Genomic DNA, 24,597 nt, shown 5'->3' with positions numbered 1-24,597 from the left:
CTGAACACACCTTGGCGTCATATAAATGACTTGAGTGTTTCCACAGGCTTTCTGAATGAGCTACTTGTTCAATTAGTTGAGAGTGAGACTGGGGTCAAGGTCATTAAACCTATTTCCTTTTATTAAGTTAGTTTCAGAAATGCCAGCTAGTTAAAAACGGGCTGTTGGCTGGTTATGTAGCTGGTGTGGGTCTACAACCCACAATCCCAGTATTTAGGAGGCTGGAGCAGGAAGATTGCCACAAATGTAAGGCCATTCAGGGCTACACCCTAAGTTCAAGGCCAGCCTACATGTGAGGTGCTGGGAAGATGGACCAATAGGTAAGCACTTACTATGCAGGGTTTCAGGAAGGTCAGATCAGGCCTGCAGGACTCACATTTAAAAGATGGTCATGGCAGAATGCACTTTTAACCCTAGCAGTGAGTGGAGACTGGAGACTGGAGGATTGCTGGGAATTGCTGGCCAGCCAGCCTCGCTGAAAAACAGCAACCTCCAGTTTCAGTGAGAGATACTCCTCTCTCAAGGAAACAAAGGAAAAAAAAGGGTAGAGGGAGATGCCTGCTGTTCTCTTCCGACTTCTGCATATACTAGCATACATGTGCACACACACCCATGTGTACACACATCCATGTGCACACACATCCATGTGCACACATGCCCATGTGCACAAACACTCATGTGCACACACACATGTGCACAGACACTCATGTGCACACACACCCATGTGCATACACACCCACGTGCACACATACCCATGTGTACACACATCCATGTGCACACACATCCATGTGCACACACACCATAAACAACAAAAAAGGAAGAGGAGAAAGAGAAAACACTCACCCCAAGTCAACCATTCACCCGTTCACCCATCAAATACTTGTAGACCAGGAGAGAGCTGTAGTAACCCTTCATTTACTCCATCTTGACCCACACCCACAGTTCTGTATTGGAAAGAATTCCATGTGCAGTTATCCAGTCCTGCCTACCGGGCATACACGTTGAAGGTCTACAGCACTGTTTCCTAGTCTTCCTCTTTTTAATCATCCTCCCTTCATGTTAAAAACACCCTGACCTGGGTAGTGGAGTTAATAAGGACAGAGGCCTCCTGGGTCAGACAGTCTTGGGTTTAAACCTAAGTTCTCCCATTGACTGGCTGGATGACCTTGTACAATTACTTAATCTTTCTGAGTCTTAATTCACACTATGGTCAAATGAATAAAATAGTACATACCATAAAGAGCTGGTGCAAGGTTGAAATAAAATAAAACTTAAGTACCTGCCTCTTTCTTGAGTTCTATATGTCCCCCATCAAACACTGTTTTATATTTCTGGTTCCAGGGTAAGTGATATTTGTACTGCTACAAAGTATGTTGCCATTGTAACTCTGTGCCTTTGTAAGCAGACTCTTGGCATAATTCCTGCTTGGAACTTATGACTTTGAAAAATATTGTTTTCCTTTATTGATGAGATTATATCCAGTCTGTTGAAGTCCAAAGGTCTCTCAGGTAAAAAAATAGCTGATGCAACTTGGCTATTGACTTAGCAGTTTGCATTCTGGTATTATTGCTCTCTGAAGAAAGCTTGGAAGGACTTTGGGGATGGAGTCTGTCAGCTTACCTTGGGAGGACCTTTCTTGATAATTGTTAAATTTTTTTTAAATGTTTATTATTTTATGTGTGTGTGCTTGCATGAGTTTAAATGCACCACATGTGTGCAGGAGGGCACAGGGGCAAAAAGAGAGTGTGATCCCTGTAAGAGAAGTTACAGTCAGTTGTGAGCTGCCGTTTGGGTGCTGGAAACTGAACTCTGTCCTCTACAAGAACCAGTTTCAAGGGACTGACTCATCTTCTGACCTCGACGGCACCAGGCAGGCAGTAGCACACAGACACACATGCAAAACAAACACTCATGAACATAGGATAAAAATAAATATTTTCAGAAAATGATAAATCCATCTACTTCCACACTCCACTCAGAACAGAAATTCACTACACACTTGAACTCCCAGTTCAGTTCCATCCCCTACACAGAACCAAAGTAACATCAGTCAGGTTCCATTGGCAGCTCTCTAGAGCATCCACTATTTTTCTTGTGTGTTTTGAGAAACATAAGGTTACTAAATCAATCCTTAGGAGATCAGACTGGCAAGTTGGAAAAGGGCAGGAACAGTCCATGACCTCACATCAGTAATTGAGAAAACACTCTGCAGAGGCTGAGGGAAGGTGGAGAAGATCCAAAAAAAGAAACAAAAACAAAAATCCATTGAACTCAGAAAGTATATAATGGGTTGGGGAGCGGAGGGCAGTCCCACCGGGAAAGACTCAGTCCTGACGAAGAGACCATTCTGTTCCCTACCGAAATGAAGCTGCTGTTGATGCTGCTGCTGCTGGCTTTGGAGCTGACTCTAGTCTGTGTCCACGCAGAAGGAGAAACTAGTGCCAGGGGAAAGAACTTTAATCCAAAAAAGGTAGACTCGTGGGGAACAGTAACTTCTGACTCCGGGGGTGCTTCGGGGAACTCTGAAGTCAAGTGGGTCCTTTGAGGAGAGTGGTGCAGCTCCTCAATCTATTAGACAAATGACTGGCTTCATACCCTGAAGTGAGACCACTTGTATGCTATCCATATCTAACAATGCCTGGGGTCCTTCATGCCCACAGAGAGACAGAGACAGGAGGTTAAGTATTATGTCGACTGATGTGACATCTAATCCTGTGGCTGCTCATGCCCTGGCCATAGGCCACGGTTAGAGTAGAAACATGTCCATGTGCTGTCCCTGCCCTTCCTGCCTTAACGACCTGCTTATCTATTACAGATTGAGGGGAAATGGTATTCCGTTGGCCTGGCCTCTGACAAGAGAGAAATGATAGAAGAAGGGGGCAGCATGAGAGTTTTTGTGGAGGACATCGATGTCTTCGAGAACTCTTCCTTGGCTTTTAAATTCCATACTAAGTAAGTGTGGTGTTCCTAGCTGAGAAAGATGAAATGGACGCCTGGAATGGTTTCTCTCTCTCTCTCTCTCTCTCTCTCTCTCTCTCTCTCTCTCTCTCTCTCTCTCTCTCTCTCTCTCTCCACACACACACACACACAGAAAAATGTATATATACACAGAGAAGCATATGCACCTCAACAGCATGTACATGTATACACACACATTTGTGTATATATGTATGAGTTTAAATGCACACATATATATACACCTATATATATGCTCCTCAGAGCATGTACTTGTGTACTCACACACACAACTATATACACAGAGTAACACACACCCCTCACAGCATGTATATGTATATATATGTGTACACACACACACACACACACACACACTGAGCCTGTATCCAAAACTAGAGTTCGCCCATCTGACACTAAACCAAAATTTCATAACCAGGGCTTTTTCAAAAGTCAGAGACAAAAGTTGGTGACAGCAATAAATGCCCTGGGATGGGATAAGTAAAGGTCAGAGACATTTCTGAAACCATAATTAATGAGACGGTATAGCACAGCTTAAGAATATATGATCATGAATTAAATTTTTCTTACTAGTTGCTAGCCAAAAATATCTGCCCCTTCAACTCACATTTTCCTGCAGTAAAGGTGGGTAATAATAATTCTCCTCCATGGATTTGGGGGGTGCATCGGGAAACATTTGCAAAGCACTAATTTGATGCATGGTGGACATCTGGCTGATAATCTACACAAGGGGCAGTGACGCTGGGAAGAAGTCACAGTGACGTGAAGTGATTGTCATTCTTTCTTTAAATGATAGGCCGGTGTGATTGCTGAAGTATCAGATATAAGTGAAACAACACACATAAAAGTCTTTTGTTAATATTACAAAAATATTCGAAAGTTAAATGGAATCAGAACCTGGAGATAAGGGTGGAGCAGGCTGAGAAAGCCAGCCTATCAATGTCCTTCAGCACCAGCTCACCTTGTTTTACAGAATAAATGGAGTGTGCACCGGGCTGTATTTAGTTTGTGATGAAACAGAAAAGGATGGTGAATATTTTGTTGAATGTAAGTACAGAAAGAGTCTATATATCTATCCATAAGGAATTTAGTAAACCCTAATATCTTCATCGTGTGTGTGTGTGTGTGTGTGTGTGTGTGTGTGTGTGTTCTCAAGTGCTCACGCATTGTACATACTCAGGCCTTGTACATACTAGTCAGCTTCTCTACTGCTGAACCACATCCAAACCCTCCTCAGAATCTCAGCTGCTTCCTGATCATTGTTTACTTAGCTAACGCAACCGGGGCATCTAAAAGCTAGCATCCCACAACAGGCAGGTGGAACCAGATGGCTTCTCATCCCCTGCCATCTGTCTGATTCTGCCCCAGTGACCGCCACCCGTGCACATTGCATAGGACACAGTAGCAGGTATTTGACACAGCGAGCTTATGAAAGACAGAGACATGTCACTGGAAGCTGCTGAGGGAGGGAGGGAGGCCACAGAGGGAATAGCAGAGGGTGAGCAGCTGCTGTGGCTAACTGTTCACTAGGGGTTGATCTATCAGTGTCCTTCTCCTAGAAGTTACTTCATGAAGTCCAAAGAGTGACAGATGGAAAGCATCTGACCTTTTCACCCATCTCTTCCAGAACATGCACTTTGATTTTTTTAGATATGGGGAAGAATAGGTAAATGGATGCTATTGTTTCCTGAGGACCAAAGATTTTCTGAGCTGTGTTTCATTTCTTCCACAGATGATGGGCGCAATAAGTTTACTGTGCTTGATACAGACTATGATGGTTATGTTATATTTCATCTCAGAAATGTCAACAAAGGGGAGACATTCCAGCTGATGGAGCTCTATGGTAGAGTATTTTCACACAGACACTGATCTTGGGCTGGGAAAAGGAAAAGAAAGAAACCGTAGCTCTGACATGGTCTTTCCAGCCGGGCCCTGAACTGCCTCTTTCTTACCTCCTCGAGACAGATGCTCACCTCTGTTATCCCTCAGGCTCAGTGGTAGAGGACTCTGAAGTCTCTCAGTGCTCCAGGAAAGATATTCTATGGATGCCAAATTCAGGACAGGTCATATCCATGCCTGTCAATCATGCTGTCAATCATTTTCTCATCCTTCTGGAGGAGCCCGGTCCCATCATTCAGCTCAGTGAATGTGGTCAATACACAAGATGCAGTCATACTGTCACCATTATTTTCCACAGGCCGGAAACAAGACTTGAGTTCCAAAATCAAGGAAAAGTTTGCGGAGCTCTGCAAGAAGCATGGCATTGTTGAGGAAAACATATTGGACCTAACTGAGGCTGGTAAGTCAGAACTCATCTATTTTTCTCCTCCTGAATGTTATATCCTTGAAAGGCAAAACCTAAGGGATTGGCAACCAGACATGTGTTGCAGCTGGAGACATCTGGTTTCTCTTGGGGATATAAAGTGGACCTGGTACCTGAACGTGTTCTTGTTTCCACCCTGCAGATCGCTGTCTCCAGGCCCGAGATGGAGGAAAGGCCTGAGCTTCTGGGTAGGTAATCTCCAGTGAGAGCGAAGAGTGTGTTGGCAGGGACAAGACCCTTGCAAAAGCATTAGTATTGTGCCTCAAAATTACAATAAAAATAATTTGATAAGGAACCTTTGAGGAGAGCTTGAAATTTGGCTTCAAATGATCTGGGTTTGTGATTTAGTCCTACCATGAGCTTCTAAGTAAGTGACCCAAGCAACTAAGCAAGAAAACAAGGACATGCGCTTTACGTAGTTGCCGCACGGTGGTGGAAAAAGGGCTCAGCAATGCATTCAGTGTCACTAAGGATGTGAACAAAGATGCTCGTCAGCGTCTGTGGTCTGCCTCCCTCCCATTCCTGGGAAAACGTCTTCCTTTGAATCTGTACAGCCTTGGCTTCCTGCCTGGGAATGGAACTGCCTGGTCCGTACTTCTCCAGTCTGGAGAGCACACTGGGTTCCCTCACCTGTCCTCTTTCCCACTCATTCCAAGACTTCTCTCCAATAACGTGTGAAAGTCCTTAAATGTAGCCAAGGCTTTTATTATTATTCCTCGATTTACTGAAAGTTCTTCAGAGGTTTGTAGCAAATGTTTCTCTGTTCCACCAGCCAGCTCCCAAATAATGACATTGAGACTTATTATTAATTATGAAATCTTGGCCTATAGCTTAGGCTTGTTCCTAACTAGCTCTTATAACTTAATTTAACTCATTAATATTAAATCTACATTCACATAGCATTACCTCTTCTCCATCTTGCACCTCCTGTTTCCTCTCCATGTCCTCTGGCTGGAGACTCTGCCCCTTCTTCTTCCCAGGATTCTCTCTCTCTCTGCCTGGTAGTCTCACCTAAATCTCCTGCCTTGTTACTGACCATTCATCTCTTTATTAAACCAATCACAGCGACATATCTTCACACAGTGTACAAATATCCCACAACAGAGCTTCTTATGTAAAAGACAGTGGGAACAAACCTCAGATCTTTCATTACTTCCTTTTATTTTTCATATGTCGTCAATGAGGAAAAAGTCATTTATTCTATGCCTTTCATTCCTGTATTCTGGTAAGTACCATCAGTTAGAAGACATGGGAAGGTCTGTTTCTTCACCTTTTTCTCTATATGATAGAATGGCTCTATAACCTGAAGTCAACCCAAGCAGTGCTTAATGAGTTTCTGTGTTCTTTCTTCTTGGCTTCCTCAGTGTCGAGCGGGGACCCCTCACCTGGACCTCAGCATCATCCCTCCCTGTCCACACACCGTCCTGTGACAAGTTCTGTGATCCGATTCCCATCGCTGACACCCAGGAAAGCTTACTCCCTGCATCCCCAGAATCTTCCCTGATTACCTGGGAGGACTCATGGAGAATCAAAGGCTTTCTTTTAAATTTCTCTTTGCCACACCCACAACTCTCCATGAATGTCCTCCTCTCCCTGTTCAATAAAAGATTACCCTTGCAGTTACATATATGTCTCTGTGTCCAAGAAAATGTAGGACTGACAGTGAATGAATGAGGGACCTCCTGGATCCTGTACCCAAGGTCCTTCCTCATGTTGCAGAATCTAACCTGACTTTCAGGATTTTACCTCCTCTGCAAGAATCTCAAGCCCCAGTGAGTGCCACCTGCTCTTCGGGTCTCCTGTTTCAGTGGCCTCATAAGGACCATAGGAACACAGACATCTGCACAATTTCCATCCATAGAGTCTCATAAATTCCATAGGAACGCAGTCTCGCTGCACACTTCCTCCATCCACAGAGTCTCTTTTTCAACAGAGCATGGAGAGACACATCCTTCTGAGGCTATGCCTGCTCAACATGGTTCCAGACATGACCCATGGAAAAAAGAATGGTTTGGTCACCAGAGGCACAAAAGCTAAAGAGAAAAGGCCCCCTACCTCCCCTAGCATGCTCTGACCCCTAGATCAAGAGATTAAATGAGGTTCAAGCTCATGACTCCTGAATCAAGTTCTTGGTGTGCTTTGATAAAATATGGTAAAACACTATTGAGAAAGCCAAACAATTTCGCTGGAACCCCCTCGCTCCTCCCATACACACCCCCCATGGACTCTTACTATGTGTCTAGATTGGCCTGAAATTCCTGAGTCCAAGCCATTCTCCAGCCACAGGCTCCTAAGTGGCTGAAACTACATTCATTTATAGCCGTGCCCAGCTTTTCATTTTTAATCTTGACATATAAGAGACAAAAATATCTGTCACAACCTAAGCCATCCTTGAGAATACTTAGAAAATAAATAACAGTTCTACTCCTGACTTTCTTGATGATAGGAAATGGTTTGACCATGGCACCATGAGACAAGATGCAACAATCCACAGAAAGGCCTCTGGCTGTTCCCAGGTCAAGACGGCAGCCTGAGTTCACCCCAAAGCTGCCCCTTCAACACGAAACACTTTGTGGAAATGAGTCATGAAACAGTAAACACAGTCAATGTCAAGGAGGAAATTGCAAACCTCAGACACAGCAATCCCTTCTAAGGGAAGAAGACGGGGAAGTGATGAGGGTTGGCAGGGTAGTCTATTCTCCATGGTCTGGGCCGACTGCCGCTAACCAAGCATACAGGATTGAGGGCAACTGTCTCAAGGGCCCAAAGGGATGTCAGATGAGGATGCACCCCTCAGAGGAACAAAGGCCGAGGCAGAGTGATTGAGGACAGCTCCCCACTCTTACCTGGACATACAACAAGAAGACAACTGCCTCTGACTACAGAAGTGGGGTGAGCACCACCCATGTGAAAGATCAAAGCAGCTGTTGACATCTTGGGGCTGGCCTGGCTCTTAGATTTCAACAAGCTGGCCCGATGCTCATGGCTGGCCTGCAATGTCTTATGGGACATAAATAACCTCATAAAACAGCAACATTAGGTAAGACTCTTCTGAGATCGCAAAGACAAGATCATTTGCCATCTATAAACATGTCTGTTTTCTGGCTAAAATGAATGACAGCTCTTCTCTACCAATTACAGAGTAAGCTCGACACTGTCTCCACTTGCTATAAATGGGATTCATTGGGCTCTCTAATCACTGAGTTGTCGCTGTTCCCCAATTGAACCTAACCTAGATCTTCCTAAGACATCCCCAAATCCTATAGCGGGTTCCTTGTTTTATTCCTCTTTGACTTGTGTGTGTGTGTGTGTGTGTGTGTGTGTGTGTGTGTGTGTGTGTGTGTATGTATATATGTGCATGTGTGTGTAAGCCGGACGTTGGTGTCAAGTGTCTTCCTCTATCACTTCCCCACCTTGTATCTGAGATAGACTCTATCACTGAACAAATCCTTATGAATGTGACTAGACTGACTGGCCCACAAACTCCCAGGAACTCCTGCCTCTACTTCCCTAGTGTGGGATTACAGGTGCAAACCACTACACTTGGATTCTTCCATGTTTGCTGGGAATCCAAACTTAGGTCCTCAGACTTTCAGGGAAAGCCCCTTACAGACTAAGGCAGCTCCCCAGCCCGGGTTCTTTCTGAGATGCCCCTGACTCCGCCTAGAGCATCCTTCCCAATTTCAGTGTAGACTAGTAAACCAGACCTTAATTTACTTACAAGTGTGCTCCTAGCAGTCTTTAGCCAGGTGATATTAAAATGTTGAGACAAAACACAGGTCACCCCAGCCCAAATCATGAATGCAATGCTGGGTTTGGTGCTGTGCATTTAACATGGGACAGAACCAAGAAGTCTTCAGACTCTAGTCCGAGCCATCAGAATAAGATGTCATTGCTCCAAGTCTCTTGGGAGAACAGATTTAGTGGAGAAGGGAAGGCCCCAGTTTCAAACCTTTCATTATCCAGATAGGCCACTAGAAAGGGCCCAGGGCTGGGAAGGTGGCTGAGCTGGTAAAGAGTTTGCTGTGCAAATGTGAGGACCTCAGTTTGACTCCCAGGACCCACGTAAAAGAGTGGAGCTCGGTGGAGCACAGTGGCACATGCTTGTGCTGGGGACGTGGAGACACGCGGATCCGGCAGGCCCAGCCTCCAGCTCAGCCTGCTGGGCTCCAGGCAAACAACCGAACTGCTCTCCAAATACAGTGAGTGGACAGCCTATGGCAGAGAGCACTCAAGGTTGACCTCTGGCCTCCACACACACGTGCACACATGCAAACCTGCACCAGTGCACACACACATACATGAACACCCACCATCATGTACACACACACACACACACACACACACACACACACACAGGCCCCAAAAATAATCCAATATGGCTCAGTGAAGATTTTATTTCTCTCTCCACGTATTCATTTAGGAACCTGTATTATATCTGTGTTATATCTCTATATTATCCCCATGGGACATGTCCTCGTCCATATGGTACAAGATAAGAGGAGACAGTGGGTGACCCCTGTCTTCTGTTCACGCTACTCTGACTCTGAAACCAGGAGGTTCTGCCTTATGTGTTATCCTCCATGGCCAATTCCCACTTCCTGTTTGCTCAGATTCAGAGTGATTATCTTGAGGATTAAAGAGTCACATGTTTCGTCAAAGGCCAGGCAAGAATTTCTTTTGGCAGCACAAAATCTTTGAAAATGTAGAGGGTGTTTATTGTGTTTGCCTCTCAACCTCTTCATGTTTAGACACCCTATCTAGACAGAGATTTAAGACTGGAACTTTGGAATTTTCTAGATTAGCTTCTAGGACCTGCCTACCACCTTCCTGTCCCTTAATGTGACGGTGGTCATTTGGAAGTCATCTAAAACAACAGACCTAAGTGGAATGGCTCTTTCCCTCCTCCCCTGCAGTCCTCCAAGCTCTCAGCAGCTGTCTTACCTGCCACTGAGACTAGACTCTCGCTTCACAGACATCGTCTACACTGCTTCCATTCAGGATGCAGGAGCGTGGAGCGTGGAGCAGTCAAGGGAGGCCTGACTTAGTGACGCACACTTCCTGTGAGCTGAAGCAGGAAAAGAAGCTGTACTGTGCTGACATTCTACAAGGCTGATTAACTGATTAAGACGGCAACCATTGTCAAGAGTTGAAATGTTGTAGGTTCAGAGCTAAATTGTCTTGGCTATCATTAGTCCCCTAAATCCTTCATGTCCTGCCTCTATGTGTGACCCTAATATCCTTGTGACTTTTAGGTAAATTGGGCTAATAATATTTTCAGCATCTGAGGCCCATAACAGAGATTTCCCCCAATCTGATGTGACCCCACCTACCTGATGTTCCCACCAATGCATTTTTTAAAGTATCTTGCTTTATGCTTTTCTTTGCTATGTTACTATGAAGACACATGAAACTGTTGCCACATTGGAATATGTTATTTTGTGTAGCCTAAATCCTGGGCCATGGTCACTCATACTTGGCACTAGAATTCTCTCTCTCTCTCTCTCTCTCTCTCTCTCTCTCTCTCTCTCTCTCTCTCTCTCTCTCACACACACACACACACACACACACACACACACACACACACACACATTTATTTAATTATTTATTGCTGGGGGAGGGGTACATCCCTTGGGGGGTGTAAAGGCCAGAGGACACCTTTTGGGAGTTCATCCTCTCCTTCCACTGTGTCGGATCCAGGGATTGGATTCAGGTTATCAGTTGTTGTGAGATAATCTTTTTGTACACTGTGAAGATGTGTCTCCACCTAAGGCACCTTCTGATTGGTTTAATAAAGAACTGAATGGCCAATAGCTAGACAGGAGAGAATTGGTGGGACTTCTGGGGAGAGAGGAACTTGGGAAGAGTCTGAGGCATGTAGGATTAAGCCAGGGAGACATGGAGGGAGTGGGATGTACAGTATGCAGGAGAAGAATATCACTTTAACTAGGCAAAGATGTGTTACATTTGTTTGTGTTGTGGAATATTGCTTTAACTATGTAAAGGTGTGTTACGTTTGTTTATGCTGCATTTGTTAAATGATGTAAAGATATGTTACATTTGTTTATACTGCATTTGTTTAATTATGTAAAGATGTGTTGCATTTGTTTATGTTGCATTTGTTTAGTTATGTAAAGATGTGTTGCATTTCTTTCACCTTGCCTGCCTAAGGCACCTGATTGGTCTACTAAAAATCTGAACGACCAATAGCTAGTGGAGGGAAAGGCAGAGCTAGGGTCAGAGAGGATAAATAAGAGGAGAGAAAAGAGAAAAAAATGAGGGAGAAAGAGAGGGAGGAGCCTGGGGCCAGCCAGACATGGAGTAGGACACACAGAATGAAAGAAAGGTAAAAAGCTCTGAGGCAAAACATAGATGAAGAAAACCAGGTTAAATTAAGTTCTAAGAGCCAGTGGGACAAGCACAAGCCAAGGCCGAGCATTCATAGCTGATATTAAGTCTCTGTGTCATGATTTGAGAGCTGCCTGGTGGCCCAAAGAAAGCCTGCTGCAGAAGACACTCTCTCTTATTCTGTTGGAGGGAAGAGCTGTGTTTTTACACCCGCACTCACTTCCCACGTGGCCGGCTGCAGCCGGAATGCCGGCTTTAGTAGGTTTTGCTGAAAACAGCAGTCACAGCAATCACTCGAATGGTTTTTATCTGTGCTTCTCCAGCTCCAGTCTTTATCGGGGCACAGTTTGTCTTCTAAGACACAATCAACAACCATTCGACCAAAGGTTTGCCACCATGTAATTAAAGGCGCCAGCTTTCCAGGCTGTGGTGTCTGAATTCTTGATCCTGATACTGACCTTCTGGCCAGCTTAAGTTCTAGGAGTTGTTTTAGCTGGTGCATCTCCACCACATCACACGTCCTCTAATCTTTGGCTAACAGAACTCACAACAAACTAGATGCTACATTCACAAAGAAAGCTCTAGGTCAGCAGACAGCCTCTGAAACATGCAACATGCCGCCAGTCATTGGTGGCGCACGCCTTTAATCCCAGCACTCGGGAGGCAGAGCCAGGCAGATGTCTGTGAGTTCAAGGCCAACCTGGTTTACAGAGTGAGTTCCAGGACAGGCTCCAAAGCTATACAGAGAAACTCTGTCTTGGAAAAAAAAAAGAAAAAGAAAAGAAAAAAAAGAACATAAAAGCCTGGAGATGTTTCTTAGCTGATTTAAGATAGCAAGAACACAACTCTCAACCTAAGTTGGGGTAAACTCCCTTCATATTCCCCCAGCCTTTCCTGATAATGTAAAGCATACTTGCTCCTTGGATTTGCCTTGAACATTCCTATGACTCTGAGACATCAGGACTTTGTAAACTCATTACTTTTTCATCATCACATAATAATTCCCCTCGTGGTTTCAAATAGTAATTTCTTTCTTTGGGAACTACACTCTTCTGTGACCATGATGCTTCAAGGAAGCAGATGATTGCATCTTACTTTAGTTAAGGAGACAGGATTCGAATCTGACTGTAACATCAATGCCACCAACATATCAATTCAATGATAGATTTCACCATCAGTCACCAAAATGTGTATCTTCTTTAACAAATTGAAAGAGAATATTCTGGATCTTTGTTACCTCGTCTCTCTAAGAAAACAACTCATTGAGTGGTCTGTGTAGAACGATCGCACCTGTAATATTTGCATACCATGGAGGGAATGCAGAACGTTGTTTATGAATACTGTGTGTATAACACAATGTGATGCAGGCTGCCTGGGGAACTTGTTAGACTGGAACTCTGATTCAGGAGGTTGGGGGTAGGATATGAAGCTCTGCTTTTTGAACAAATGATTGGGCAATTGAATGATTAAAATGATTGGACAGACACCTACTAGCTCTCCACAGAATTAACTCTTTGGAAGCAAATGAAGGAAATGAGTGAGGCCAGGGAGGCAATGCATACCAGGTATATTTCTACTGGTGATTTTTAGGAGGAGATAATGGATAAGAGGACTAGGAAGACAGGATAAAGTGTCCAGAGACATTGCTTGTAGATGTTAGCTGTGTGGGTGGCTAATAACTTCAGGTATTATATAACTTCAGACATAGTGCTAAAATATCTGGGCTGGGGAATTCACTCACTCCATAAAGTCTTTGCTGCACAGGGATCCCCAGGACCCAGAGGAAGCCAGCCAGGCCTCTAGTACCAGCTCTGGGGAGGGAGAGAAAGAAGGATCACTAGTGCTTGGTAAATCAAGAATCAGTCAGCAAACTCCAGGTTGAGAGAGAAGCCCTACCACAAAAGGGGAGGGGAGAGAAAAGAACAAAATGTGGCCGAGTAATGACTCAATGGATAAAATGCTTGTGGGGAAGCAGAAGGACCTGAGTTTGGATCACCAGCATCCACGTGACAGCTGGGTGTAGCAGTGTGTGCCCGTAACCTCAGCGATGGAGGACAGAGACAGGTGGATCCCAGGGACCAACTGGCCAGCCATTCTAGTCTGAACTGGTAAGCTCCAGGTTCAGTGAGAGACCTTGCTTCAAATACTAAGATGGAGATTGACAGAGGAAGGTGCCTAACATTGACCTCTGACCTCCAGATGTGCATGTACACTTGCATGTGTACATGTACACACACACACACACACACACACACACACACACACACACACACCATGAACACACATCATTTTGGGAGGTTTCAGTTCAAGATTCGTTGGCCCCATTGCGCCCATAAAGTGTAGCCATCAGGGTAGAAACGTGACTGGACAAAACCATTCACCTCATAACCAGGGAAAAAACACAAATGAAGAGAAAAGAGCTGGGTTCCCCAGGTCCCCTTCAGAGGTGGACCCCAGTATCCCAAAGACCTCCAACTAGGGACCACCTCCAGCAAGTTCCAATGTCTTCTGATCGCTCCATAGACCGGGAGCCAAGCTGTTAACACACAGGCCATTGAGGGAACATTCCAGACACAACCTGTAACAGCGATTTATTTTCTGCTTCCTAGTTTGGGGTTTTGTTTTGTTTTGTTTTTGTCAGGTTTTGGATTTCGTTTTTAAAAAGACGGTGGGGGGGGGGCAAGTAAAGAAAGAAAAGAGTCAAAACCAAGAATAGAGTTACCTGGTGATGGTGGCGCACACCTTTAATCCCAGCACTCGGGAGGCAGAGGCAGGCGGATCTCTGTGAGTTCAAGGCCAGCCTGGTTTACAGAGTGGGTTCCAGGACAGCCAGAGCTACATGAAGAAATCCTCTCTTTAAAAAAAAAAAAAAAAAAAAAAAAAGTCTCCAAGCTGCATTCCTTTTTTGAGGGCATTTGCTGGTTCATGGCCCCTTTCTCCATCTTCAGAGCCAGAAGTATCAGGCCAACTCTGTCTGGAATGATGATCTCTCTGCTTCTCCCAGCAGAGTTACAAGGGACCGCAGAAATTCAGGCCAGTCCCTCCCGTCAAGGTCAGCGGACCAACAACCCCAGTTACCTGGACTGTTGTCTTAGGGTTTCTATTGCTGTGAAGAGACACCGTGACCACCGCAACTCTTACAAAGAAATATTTACTTGGGGAGGCTCGCTTACAGTTTCGGAGGTTCGGTCCATTATCATCATGGCGGGGAGCATGGTGGCATGTGGGCAGATGTGGTGCTGGAGCTGAGAATGCTACATCCTGCAGGCAACAGGAAGTTGACTGACTGTCACACTGAGGGAAGCTTGAGAAAAAGAGACCTCAAAGCCACCCCCAGTGACACACTTTCTCCAACAAGGGCACACTTCCTAATAATGCCACTCCCTTTGGGGGCCATTTTCTCTCAAACCACCACAACTGTGTTATTTAAAGTACTCTCTGGTTCTAGAAATTTGTGTGTGTGCTTGTTTAGAGACAACTGTGGTATATGGCACAGGTCTCCTCGGAAGTCTTCTACACACTGTCCTATGTAGACTTCTCCAGCCTTCATTCAGTCTTGTGGACTGGCACTGTGAGCTGTTGTTGTTGTCTTAAAATCAGAAATGTCTTCACTTTTATTTTATGTATATAAGTGCCTGCCTGCATGTGTGTATGTGGACCATGTATACATATGATACCTGCAGAGACCAGAAGGGGGCACTGGATTCCCTAGAACTGGAGTTACGGATGGGTGTGAACCATCCTTTGGGTGCTAAGAACCAAACCTGGGTCCTCTACAAGAGTAGCGAGTGCCCTTAACTGCTGATTTCTCCAGTCCCTCTTCTCTATGTTAAGTCAAGTTTCCCCACTATTTTCTAGAAAGTAATGTTTTTCTCTTCCCCCCCCCCACCCCCTTCCTATACTGAAGAGGAACAAATAAACTACACTGGTAATATTGCAGACCCCTTCAGATCTAGATAAAGACCATACTTTTAATATACATTGACGAAAGCAAATAAAGACCTAATCATTCATGCTGTGGGATGCTCAGAAAGTCCTTGCCTCAGTAATAAGGAAATGTTAATCCTACATTCAATGATGTTCTTATCCCACCTAGTAAATATTAAAATCAAGATCCAATAAAATCAAGTTGTTTGTAAGTAATTAAATTCTCAGAGCAAGGTTCAAGAACACTGCTAGACATATAAATGAGACAACCACCAGTTTTGACATTTAATTAAAAAAAAATAACCTGCCCACAGAGAAAGAGTAAATGTGGTCTCCATGAGAGGACGAAGCAGTGGAAACTGATGTTTTGTTAACATTGAGACATTAAATTACCGACCAACTTCTCTATGGAAACTACCATGTGCCAGCTGATGATTCTGGAGTCCACCAGGCAGAAAGGAAACAATGCCAAATGAAACAGGAGTCTGTACAAAGCCAGGAAACGTGCCAACCACAGGTGAGTGTCTTACTTTTACCGACCATCTTAAAAGACATCGACGGTTTGAACAACACGATAATGACATATTGTGCTGTTCTAATACGTAGAGGGAAAACGTGTCATAAAAAGAGGATGAAGGACGAGAGTGAAGACTAGAACCACACTGTTTAAAGTTCTTATTCTAAGGATGGTTGCTATAACACTCTTAAAGATGGGCTGCAAGAAGTTATGAATGTAGTCCACCCCTCGAGTAAACATTCAGATGACAAAATAAAGACGTCTACAAATAAGTCAACAAGGAAGATGACTTCATAAATTAAAGTAAAATTTTCATCTAGAGTGCTGCATGCCTGTAACTCCAGAACATGGGAAACCGAGGCAGAAGGATCAAAAATTTGAGGCCAGGCTGGACTACATAATGAGTTTAAGACAAGCTTGAACTGTGCAATGAGTTCCAGGCAAACTGAGGCTGTCTAGTGAGACCTCCCCTCTCTCTAAAAAATAAGAGAGACTGGGAGGAGGGAGAAAGGGAGTAGAGAGGGAAAGAAAAGGAAGACAGATTGAAAACAAGCGAGATAACATATGAACCGTTTCTAGCTGCTGCCCAGGAGCATTCCCAGAACATCAACCACGGGCCCACGAGCCCTCCATCCCTGCCAGACCCCAGAGCTGCACTGAATGGATCTTCAGAACGCCTTTGGACCTTGCCAGCTAGAATTTGACACGAGGGAATATGAGCAAATATGATTTGTCAAAGTCAGTTTTCCCCAGAAAGCCTGCCCATTCCACACATCCACCAGTTTCCTGAGTGTTCTTGTGTTTCCACACAACTTCCAGCCTGGGTAGAACTGCTTCGGTTTTCTTGTGTAGATCAGAATCTTAATGATGGTGTCATTAGCATGTTCCTGAACACGAGGGACTTCGGGGTCAATTCCTCCACTGTGAATTTTCATCGTTAGTAAATCATTTTGTATTTTCATTTTTTAGATAGGCTTTCTCTGTGCAGCACTGGCTGGCTTGGAACTCACTATATAGACCAGACCAACCTTGAACTCACAAAGATCTGCCTGACTCTGCTTCCCCAATGAGGGAATTAAAGGTGTGCCACCATGCCCAGCCTCATATCTATTTTCTTATGAAAATTTATTTTCTGGTGAGCAGGCATATGGGAGTCCCTGGATAGTGTAGTCTGTTGACTTCACATATGATAAATGTCCTCACTTCCTCTTCCACTGTTACCTTTACCCACAGTGTTGATGAGTGATACCTGATGACATCCCATGTAATCAGATCCACCAGATTGGAGCAGGGTTTATTTCCAGCTTCTAAGTTTTTGCTGTGGAAGCTTTTCGCTGCTTCTTGTATATAAGTGTTCTGTATTTTCTCTTACTAACTTCATAGTTTTATCTATTACATATAAATGTTTATTAACTGTCTTCATGTTACTATAATGTCTGAGATAATTAACATATAAAGAAAAGAGATTGTGGTGGCACATACCTTTATTGAAAGCACTCAGGAGGCTGAGGCAGGTGGATCTCTGAGTTCAAGGCCGATCTAGTCTACATTGTGAGTTACAGGCTGTATGAGAGAGAAAGATTGAGTTATTTGGATTCAAAATTCTGAAGGCTCTAATCTAGCATCCGAGGGCTCATGCATTCAGTCTCTCACAAGGGCACAACATCCCAATAGAAGCACATAGCGGAGGGAACTACCCTCCTCCTGAGAGAACAGGAAGATGCCAGGCTCCCACCATGCCCCTCAGTGGCACCTCTCCCCCACCATGACCTAAGGTTGCCCATGAGCCCCACACCTCCTAAGGTGACACACACACCTCACAGCGCCACCCTAGGGACAAAGTCTCTAGCTCATCAGTTTTTGAGGACCATCATCCAAACCACAGCCAAACCTTCAGTCTGGCGAGTCCAGCTTTGTGTGTCAGGGGAAGTAGGAGTTTGGCTCCCCAGCCGGGTTTTGTTTACTCACTGATACTTACTGCTGCCTCTATCATACAGTCAATCGAGTGTATCCAGAGGATGACGGCAGAGTGCGTAACGGGCCACAGACTGACTGGTGTGTTCGTGTGCCAATATAACAGTCCTGGGGAGTCCAAGTATTTATTATTTAGGTGGTATATACATAAACTTGTTTTGTATTGTGACCCTCGGGGTCTAGACTCTCTACTACCTGCCCTGTGGAGACAGGCACACTGATCTTTTCCAGTGTTAACTCCAACAGCTCTACACTGCGGGTCTTTGTTCTACATCCTTTTCCCTGGGGTAAACAGAGCTGCCAGACTAGAGCCCTGAATGTGCCTGGAATAAAACAGGCATTGGGGATGTGATTTAAGGTGTAGATTGTTTTAAAGTCTTGCTACTGTTCCCTTTAACACCACGAATCACCTTAGTTCAAGCAGATGAAAGTCAGATCAATGTCAAATAGATCTCTAGAGTAAATACCAAGCCCTGGTGCTCTCAGGTTATTCTAGGGAATTCAGGGGCAGTGCTAAGACCCCTAATCCCTGTGCCTGGCTTGGAAGATTTATCCCTTTGGTGTTGTTCTGGCAAAACAGAATTCAGTTCACACTGTCCCTGGACACAAGCCCTCTATGGTACTAACTATTGTTTCTTAAAATTAGCATTTCAAAAACACTTTACCTGGGCTTCCAAAAGTTTTTGGTAGAACTGGTTTCTGTTGAGAGAATAATGGACAATTCCTGGCTAACCACTTGCTAAAGAGAGAACTGGTCCATCAGGCTGATCCGGAGAGCCTGGCCCTGCTCCTCAGGTCACTGGGCATCAGAGTTCAAGGCCTATTATCACCCAGCTGCCAGGATCCCCACATCCCCACAGGACCTCAGAGGTCCCTTCTTATCCAGGGGATCAGGTCCTAAGCTGTGCAGTGAATGTGGGAAGCCATAGGAGTAATAAACTCTGTGTTTTCTCTGTGCACATGCCAACAGTAGAGTTTAATTTAGAATTTGGGTATTTTAAAGATTAACAACAATAGCTAATATAGTAATTATGGTAGTACACTATAACACAAGTGATTCAGAACTTACAAATTAATTACAAATTAGAATTCCTTTTTAATATTTCCAGACTGCAGCTAACCAAGGGTAGCAGAGTCTAAGGAAATCAAGACAACCTACATGGGGAACAGGGAAATTAGCACAGAGGCTGGAGAGATGGCTCATGGTCAAGAGCGCTTGTTCTTGTAGAGGACCTGGGTATGGTTCTCAGAACCCTTATGTGTTGGCTCACAACACCTGTAACTCCAGTTCTAGAGCATCTGCTGCTGTCTTCTGGCATACATACATACATACACACACACACATACATACACACATACATACATACATACATACACACACATACATACATACACACACATACATACACACATACATACATACACACATACATACATACACACACACATACATACATACACACACATACATACACACATACATACATACACACACATACATACACACACATACATACATACACACACATACATACATACACACACATACATACAAATGTACATACATACACACACATACATACATACACACACACATACATACATACGTACACATACATATATACACATACATACACACATACAAATGTACATACATACATACACACATACATCTATACATACATACATACATACATACACACATACATACACGCATCCATCCATACATACATACACACATACATACAAACGTACATACATACATACATAGAAATGTACATACATACACACATACATACACACACATACATACAAATGTACATACATGGTGCACATAAACTTACACAGGCAACGAGAGAGACAGAGAGAAAAAATTAAAATTTTAAAAGCAGTCACCACAGGTCTCCAGTTAATCGTGGCAAATTGGGCATTCGGTCATCCTTCCTTCCCCTGAGGCCTTACCTAAACCCTAAAAGTTCAGGTCTTCACATGAAGAAGAGAGAGGCTTGCAGCAGAAGCTCTCGAAGATGGAAAGGATGCAGAGGAAGTAGCAGCAGGCAGAGATGCCGTAATCTCAGAAGTGCTGGCCGTTTCCTTCCTCCCCAGGGAGAGATCAACACCGGACAGAGAGCTCAGGCTAACAGTGACCCTGCGCTGACTTTCCAGTTAACAAGGAAGCCCTGAGATTCCCAGCTGCATCCACTTGGGGGGTCCACTTGAGAACATCCAGATTGTCCACAGCACCAGCTGCTTCACATTTAGCATCTCCACAGAATGGGTCAGAGCTGCCCTGTGGAGGGCAGCAAACTTCATGGGGCATTCTGGAAGGGGGGCGCTGCTACATGATTCCCTTCTGTAGCAAGATTCTGGGCAGTTCTGAAAGTCACAGCCTCCATGGCCCTCCATCCTCCCCACCTGTTGGCTCCCAGCCCTCCATCTGCAGATGCTGGGGTGTGGCTTTCCTTCACTTCCTGGAGTCTCGGGGTCTGGTTCCAGTGGTTATAACTTCGCTTTGCACCCAAGCACCAAACCTTCTGCCTGCTGGGTGAGATGAAAGAGACAAAGGCATTGTGTGTGTGTGTGTGTGTGTGTGTGTGTGTGTGTGTGTGTGCGCGCGTGCGCGCGCGCGCGCGCGCGCGCGCGCGCGCGTGTGTATTGTATGCATGTGCCCATGTATGGAGGCCAGAGACTGACCTCAGGTATCTTTTATTGTTCCCCACCTTATTTTTGGAGGCAGGCTTTCACACTGAACCTGTAGCTCACCGTTTGGCTAGTCTGGTTGTCCAGTGAGTCCCAGGATCAGCCTCCTCAGCCCAGCAGTGGATCACATGAGTGCCATCACTCCTGGCTCTCATGTGTGTGATGAGGATCCGAACTCAGGTCCTCATGCTGCACAGCAAGTTCTTTGCCCACTCAGCCATCCCCCAGCCTCAGAGACCAGACCACTCTCATCAAACTTAGACCTGAATCCCACTGCCTCTCCCTCTAATGTAGCACGGCACAAGACAGGCCTTCCCAACAGAATAACCCTGCTCCAAATGTCAACATCTGGAACCTGGCAGGAGATGGTCTAACATGGGCTTCATGAGCTTGCTGGGGTGTACTTAGAGTATTTTGTTGGTACCGAAATGAAGTCTTTGCACAGACCATCTCAACACAGGTACACTGAGATTAAATGATATTACACATCAGATTTTTTAAGATAACTATTTTTCTGTAGTGATCTCCAGAGCTCCAATTTCTGCCTCCAACAGTAAACAGTCTGGTGCATTTCAGACAAACCTTGGCATACATGTGTATTGTGGCCCTTAGCAGGACCCTGTTTTATACCTTCAGCCTGGGGTGTGAGACAATGGACCCTGAAGACTTGATGGCTTTCTGGAACTTCTGGAGACCTGGGTGCCCAGGCCTCCTCACTGGCTCCTGTCAGCCTTGGCCAGATCTCTGCTCTCCTGAAGTATCAGCTTCCTCTTCACTTCTCGCCCTGACTGTTGTCAATCTGCTCAGCTGCTCCTGTATTTGTCAGAGGAGATCCAGGAAGGACTGGGCAGAGCCGGGCCACTCAGGGTTCCAGAAGGATGGTCTCCTGGCTGGGTGGCAGGGAGTCTCGGACCACCTGTCATAAGGTGCCAGGATTTCAGCAGGTGGAATCAGATCTGTGGGTCACTGCCAGTTAGTGGCTTTAAGCCTTCCAGAATAGCCACCTATTTAGGGGTCAAGTGGCCCAGACAAGGCCTCTGCTGTGGCTTCAGCCATCAAGGGGCAGTTGCTGGGGCTTTGTTCTGTGAGCATGGGCCTGGGCCTCAGGAACTGGGTGCCAGTTCACAACATGACTGTTTCAGAGTCCAGCATGGAGTATAGACAACAGGCCCCTGCAGTCTGATCACCCACAGGGTTCAGGACCTCTTTAGCTACCAAGCAGCAGCAGATGCTTTAGTGCTCTGAAGCCTGGGGCCCAGGCATACAGGCTGTCCAATCACCCAGGGATTGGACATGGTATCAGGTACCGGGTCCCATTCCGGGGTATCTGGTTTGCAAAGCACCCCAGGCTGCTGCAGTGGGAGTCCAGGGCCATGAAGGACTCTGCGGCTCTGAAGACCCCAGGCAGTGCAGGTATCAGTGGAATCAGGCCACCACACCCCTGACCCATGCCACTGCCCGAGAGGCTGCTTGTTCACTTGTCACGCCACCAAGCAGAGTGAACGCACCCTCAAATTCGGGTTTCCACAGTATTTTCTCCAAGAGCCTCCCAGGTCTTTTAATAGTATGAGGAAACATGGACTTTACAATGGCGCCCTCTGGTGGTCCACTTGAAGACCTCCAGACCTGTGAGAGACTCACAGAAAAGGTGGAGGGCAGACTCCTGGGGAAGGACACAAGGTGTTTTCTTACCTCCACATGTATATGCATGTCTCACAAATGCACGTGTACCCACATACACAATAAGGGGTTAACTAATTAATGGACAAATGGATGATATATAGGCACACATATCCATGCAGGACTTGGCACCTTGTCCCCAGGGGGTTGTACCCCCCTTCTCTGTCTCAGATCCTCGAGACTTTGGTGTCACAGTCTCACACACCACTCTGCCATGCGTGGTCCTGTAGGTGGCTGTATTGTGGGTGGTTTGCACGGAGTTGCTGCTGTCCAGGGCATCATGGAGACCAACGACCTCCTTGACTTCCAGCAAGTGGTGGTAGCTATCAACCTCAGCATTCAGTTTGACCTGGATGTTCACAGGACAGGTACTCCTGGGCCCAGTGCTGATCCTCTGCCCAGGTCTGTGCCAGCTCCAACCCCAGGAGCAGTGGGATCTTGTTGGGCTGTGTCATAGCAGGCCTCCACATCCCTCAGACTGCTCTCTGAGCTGAATATCAGATTTCTCATGGAGTCCAAGGCCTGGAAGGTGCATCTCAGCTCTGTAATTGTCATTTTGGCATCTCTGATCTTGGAAGTCTGAGTCGTGGCCTCTCTGGCTCTCCCCAGTCTACTGGGACCAGCGCCTGTCCATTTCCTTTCAGTTCTTCTAAGCCAGCTGTCATTTAAGTCATGATGTCGCCGTGATCCTGTTGAGATTATGAGATCTTGGATCATAAATGTCCATGCTCAACCCAGAACTGGCAGCCTAGGCTGTATCAGTCACTCTTCTATCACTGTGAGAAAACACCAAGGCCACCTAGGGAAGAGTTCGCTTGGGCTTTTAATTCCAGAGGAATAAGTTTACTTCATCATGGGGTGAATCGAGACAGCAAGTGGCCGGCGTGGTGACAGGAGCTGGGAGCTGAGCGCTCACATCTTCAAAGGCAAGCGTGAAGCAGAGACAGCAAACTGGAGGTAGAGTGGTCTTTGAGCTCTCAAAGTTCACCCTGAGAAACAGACTTTCCCCAGCAAGTCTGTCCCTCCTGAATCTCTCCAAACGGCACAGCCAACTAGGGTATTCAAACACCCAAGCCTGTGGTGGCCATGTGTCATTCAAACAACCACTTGGGCTCCAGGCCTTGGACTCCCCTCCCCCACCCCAACCCTGACAAAGCTGGGCAGTCACCTTCTTTTGCATCCTGCTGGTCCATTTGGACAGCATACTGTCAGCAGTCTAGGCAAGGGCACTTTCTTCCCCAAATGGCTAGCTTTTGCCACAAAGAAAGCAAACTCCATTGGAGGATCTTCAGTGCTCATCATCCTTTTTTGAAGCGAATTGGTGCTGCCAAGAGCAGATATGTCTCACTGTCAAGAAAAGCCTGATGTTATTAAAATATCATATTCTGTAGGACTTTCAAGTTTTTGAAGACCATTTATCTATTTAAAATATATCTGTTTAACTTTGAAAACATACCTTATATGACTATAAGTTTGATTATTATAAATGACTACTAACCCTCATTTTTAATTTTACATTTTTAAATGAGTTGCATAAACACAATATCCCAAACAAGAGTAGAATCATACATTCAGTATAACAAAAATAACTTCAAATTTGTATCAATATACCAAAATCCATACCAATGTAAAATAACTGAGACTTTTATCTCATCATTTCTATATTATACCTCCCCCTTTTCCCTTTAGAAAGATATTCTTGTATCTAATCACCTTTATTTAGCTTTCTTCCTGACTATGACCAATAACAACCTGTACCCCATAAATGAGGACAAATATCCATAACCCACTGAATGATCCAAAACCACCCATCCCACCTCTTGGGAATGTGGGCGTCGTGTTCTCTAGACTGCTTCCTATTGTCTGGGGGCACCGGCATCTTTAGAGGACCCTGGGAAAATTGGGATAATAGTCAAGTCCTGGGAGAGTTAGCTGTATTATTTGTTACCTAGTCTCTGTGCAATGGGAAAGTGCAAGGCTTATCTGAAGTCCTGGCTGGAGTAGTCTGTGAGGCTGGACCATCTCAGCCAGCAGTCTTGAAGCCTTTCTGAATGCAGAACTCTGAGGAAACTGTAACAGAGTCACTCTGAGAGGCTAGATCACCTGGACCACCCATTCTCATGGGTGTCTTGTCCCCTTGCTCTGAAAACACACA

General features: G+C 45.2%; 1 protein-coding gene across 2 annotated transcripts; it reads left to right on the top strand.

Moving 5' to 3' along the window:
- The first annotated feature begins 2,316 nt into the window (after window positions 1–2,316).
- LOC102904915 (major urinary protein 5-like) lies at window positions 2,317–6,949 on the top strand. 2 transcript variants are annotated; one of them, XM_042272658.2, is made up of 7 exons: window positions 2,317–2,470; window positions 2,816–2,952; window positions 3,947–4,020; window positions 4,706–4,816; window positions 5,171–5,272; window positions 5,439–5,484; window positions 6,661–6,949. In XM_042272658.2, exons 1-6 carry the CDS (start codon window positions 2,363–2,365, stop codon window positions 5,474–5,476), a joined length of 570 nt encoding a protein of 189 aa, XP_042128592.1. In that variant the 5' UTR covers window positions 2,317–2,362; the 3' UTR covers window positions 5,477–5,484; window positions 6,661–6,949. The 2 variants fall into 2 exon arrangements, with proteins under 2 accessions (XP_042128592.1, XP_042128593.1); XM_042272659.2 differs by having other exon boundaries at window positions 6,668–6,762.
- The last annotated feature ends 17,648 nt before the right edge of the window (window positions 6,950–24,597 follow it).

Source organism: Peromyscus maniculatus, chromosome 2 (assembly GCF_049852395.1).
Source record: "Peromyscus maniculatus bairdii isolate BWxNUB_F1_BW_parent chromosome 2, HU_Pman_BW_mat_3.1, whole genome shotgun sequence".
Classification (NCBI taxonomy): domain Eukaryota; kingdom Metazoa; phylum Chordata; class Mammalia; order Rodentia; family Cricetidae; genus Peromyscus; species Peromyscus maniculatus.
This window is presented reverse-complemented; position numbering and strand designations above follow the sequence as displayed.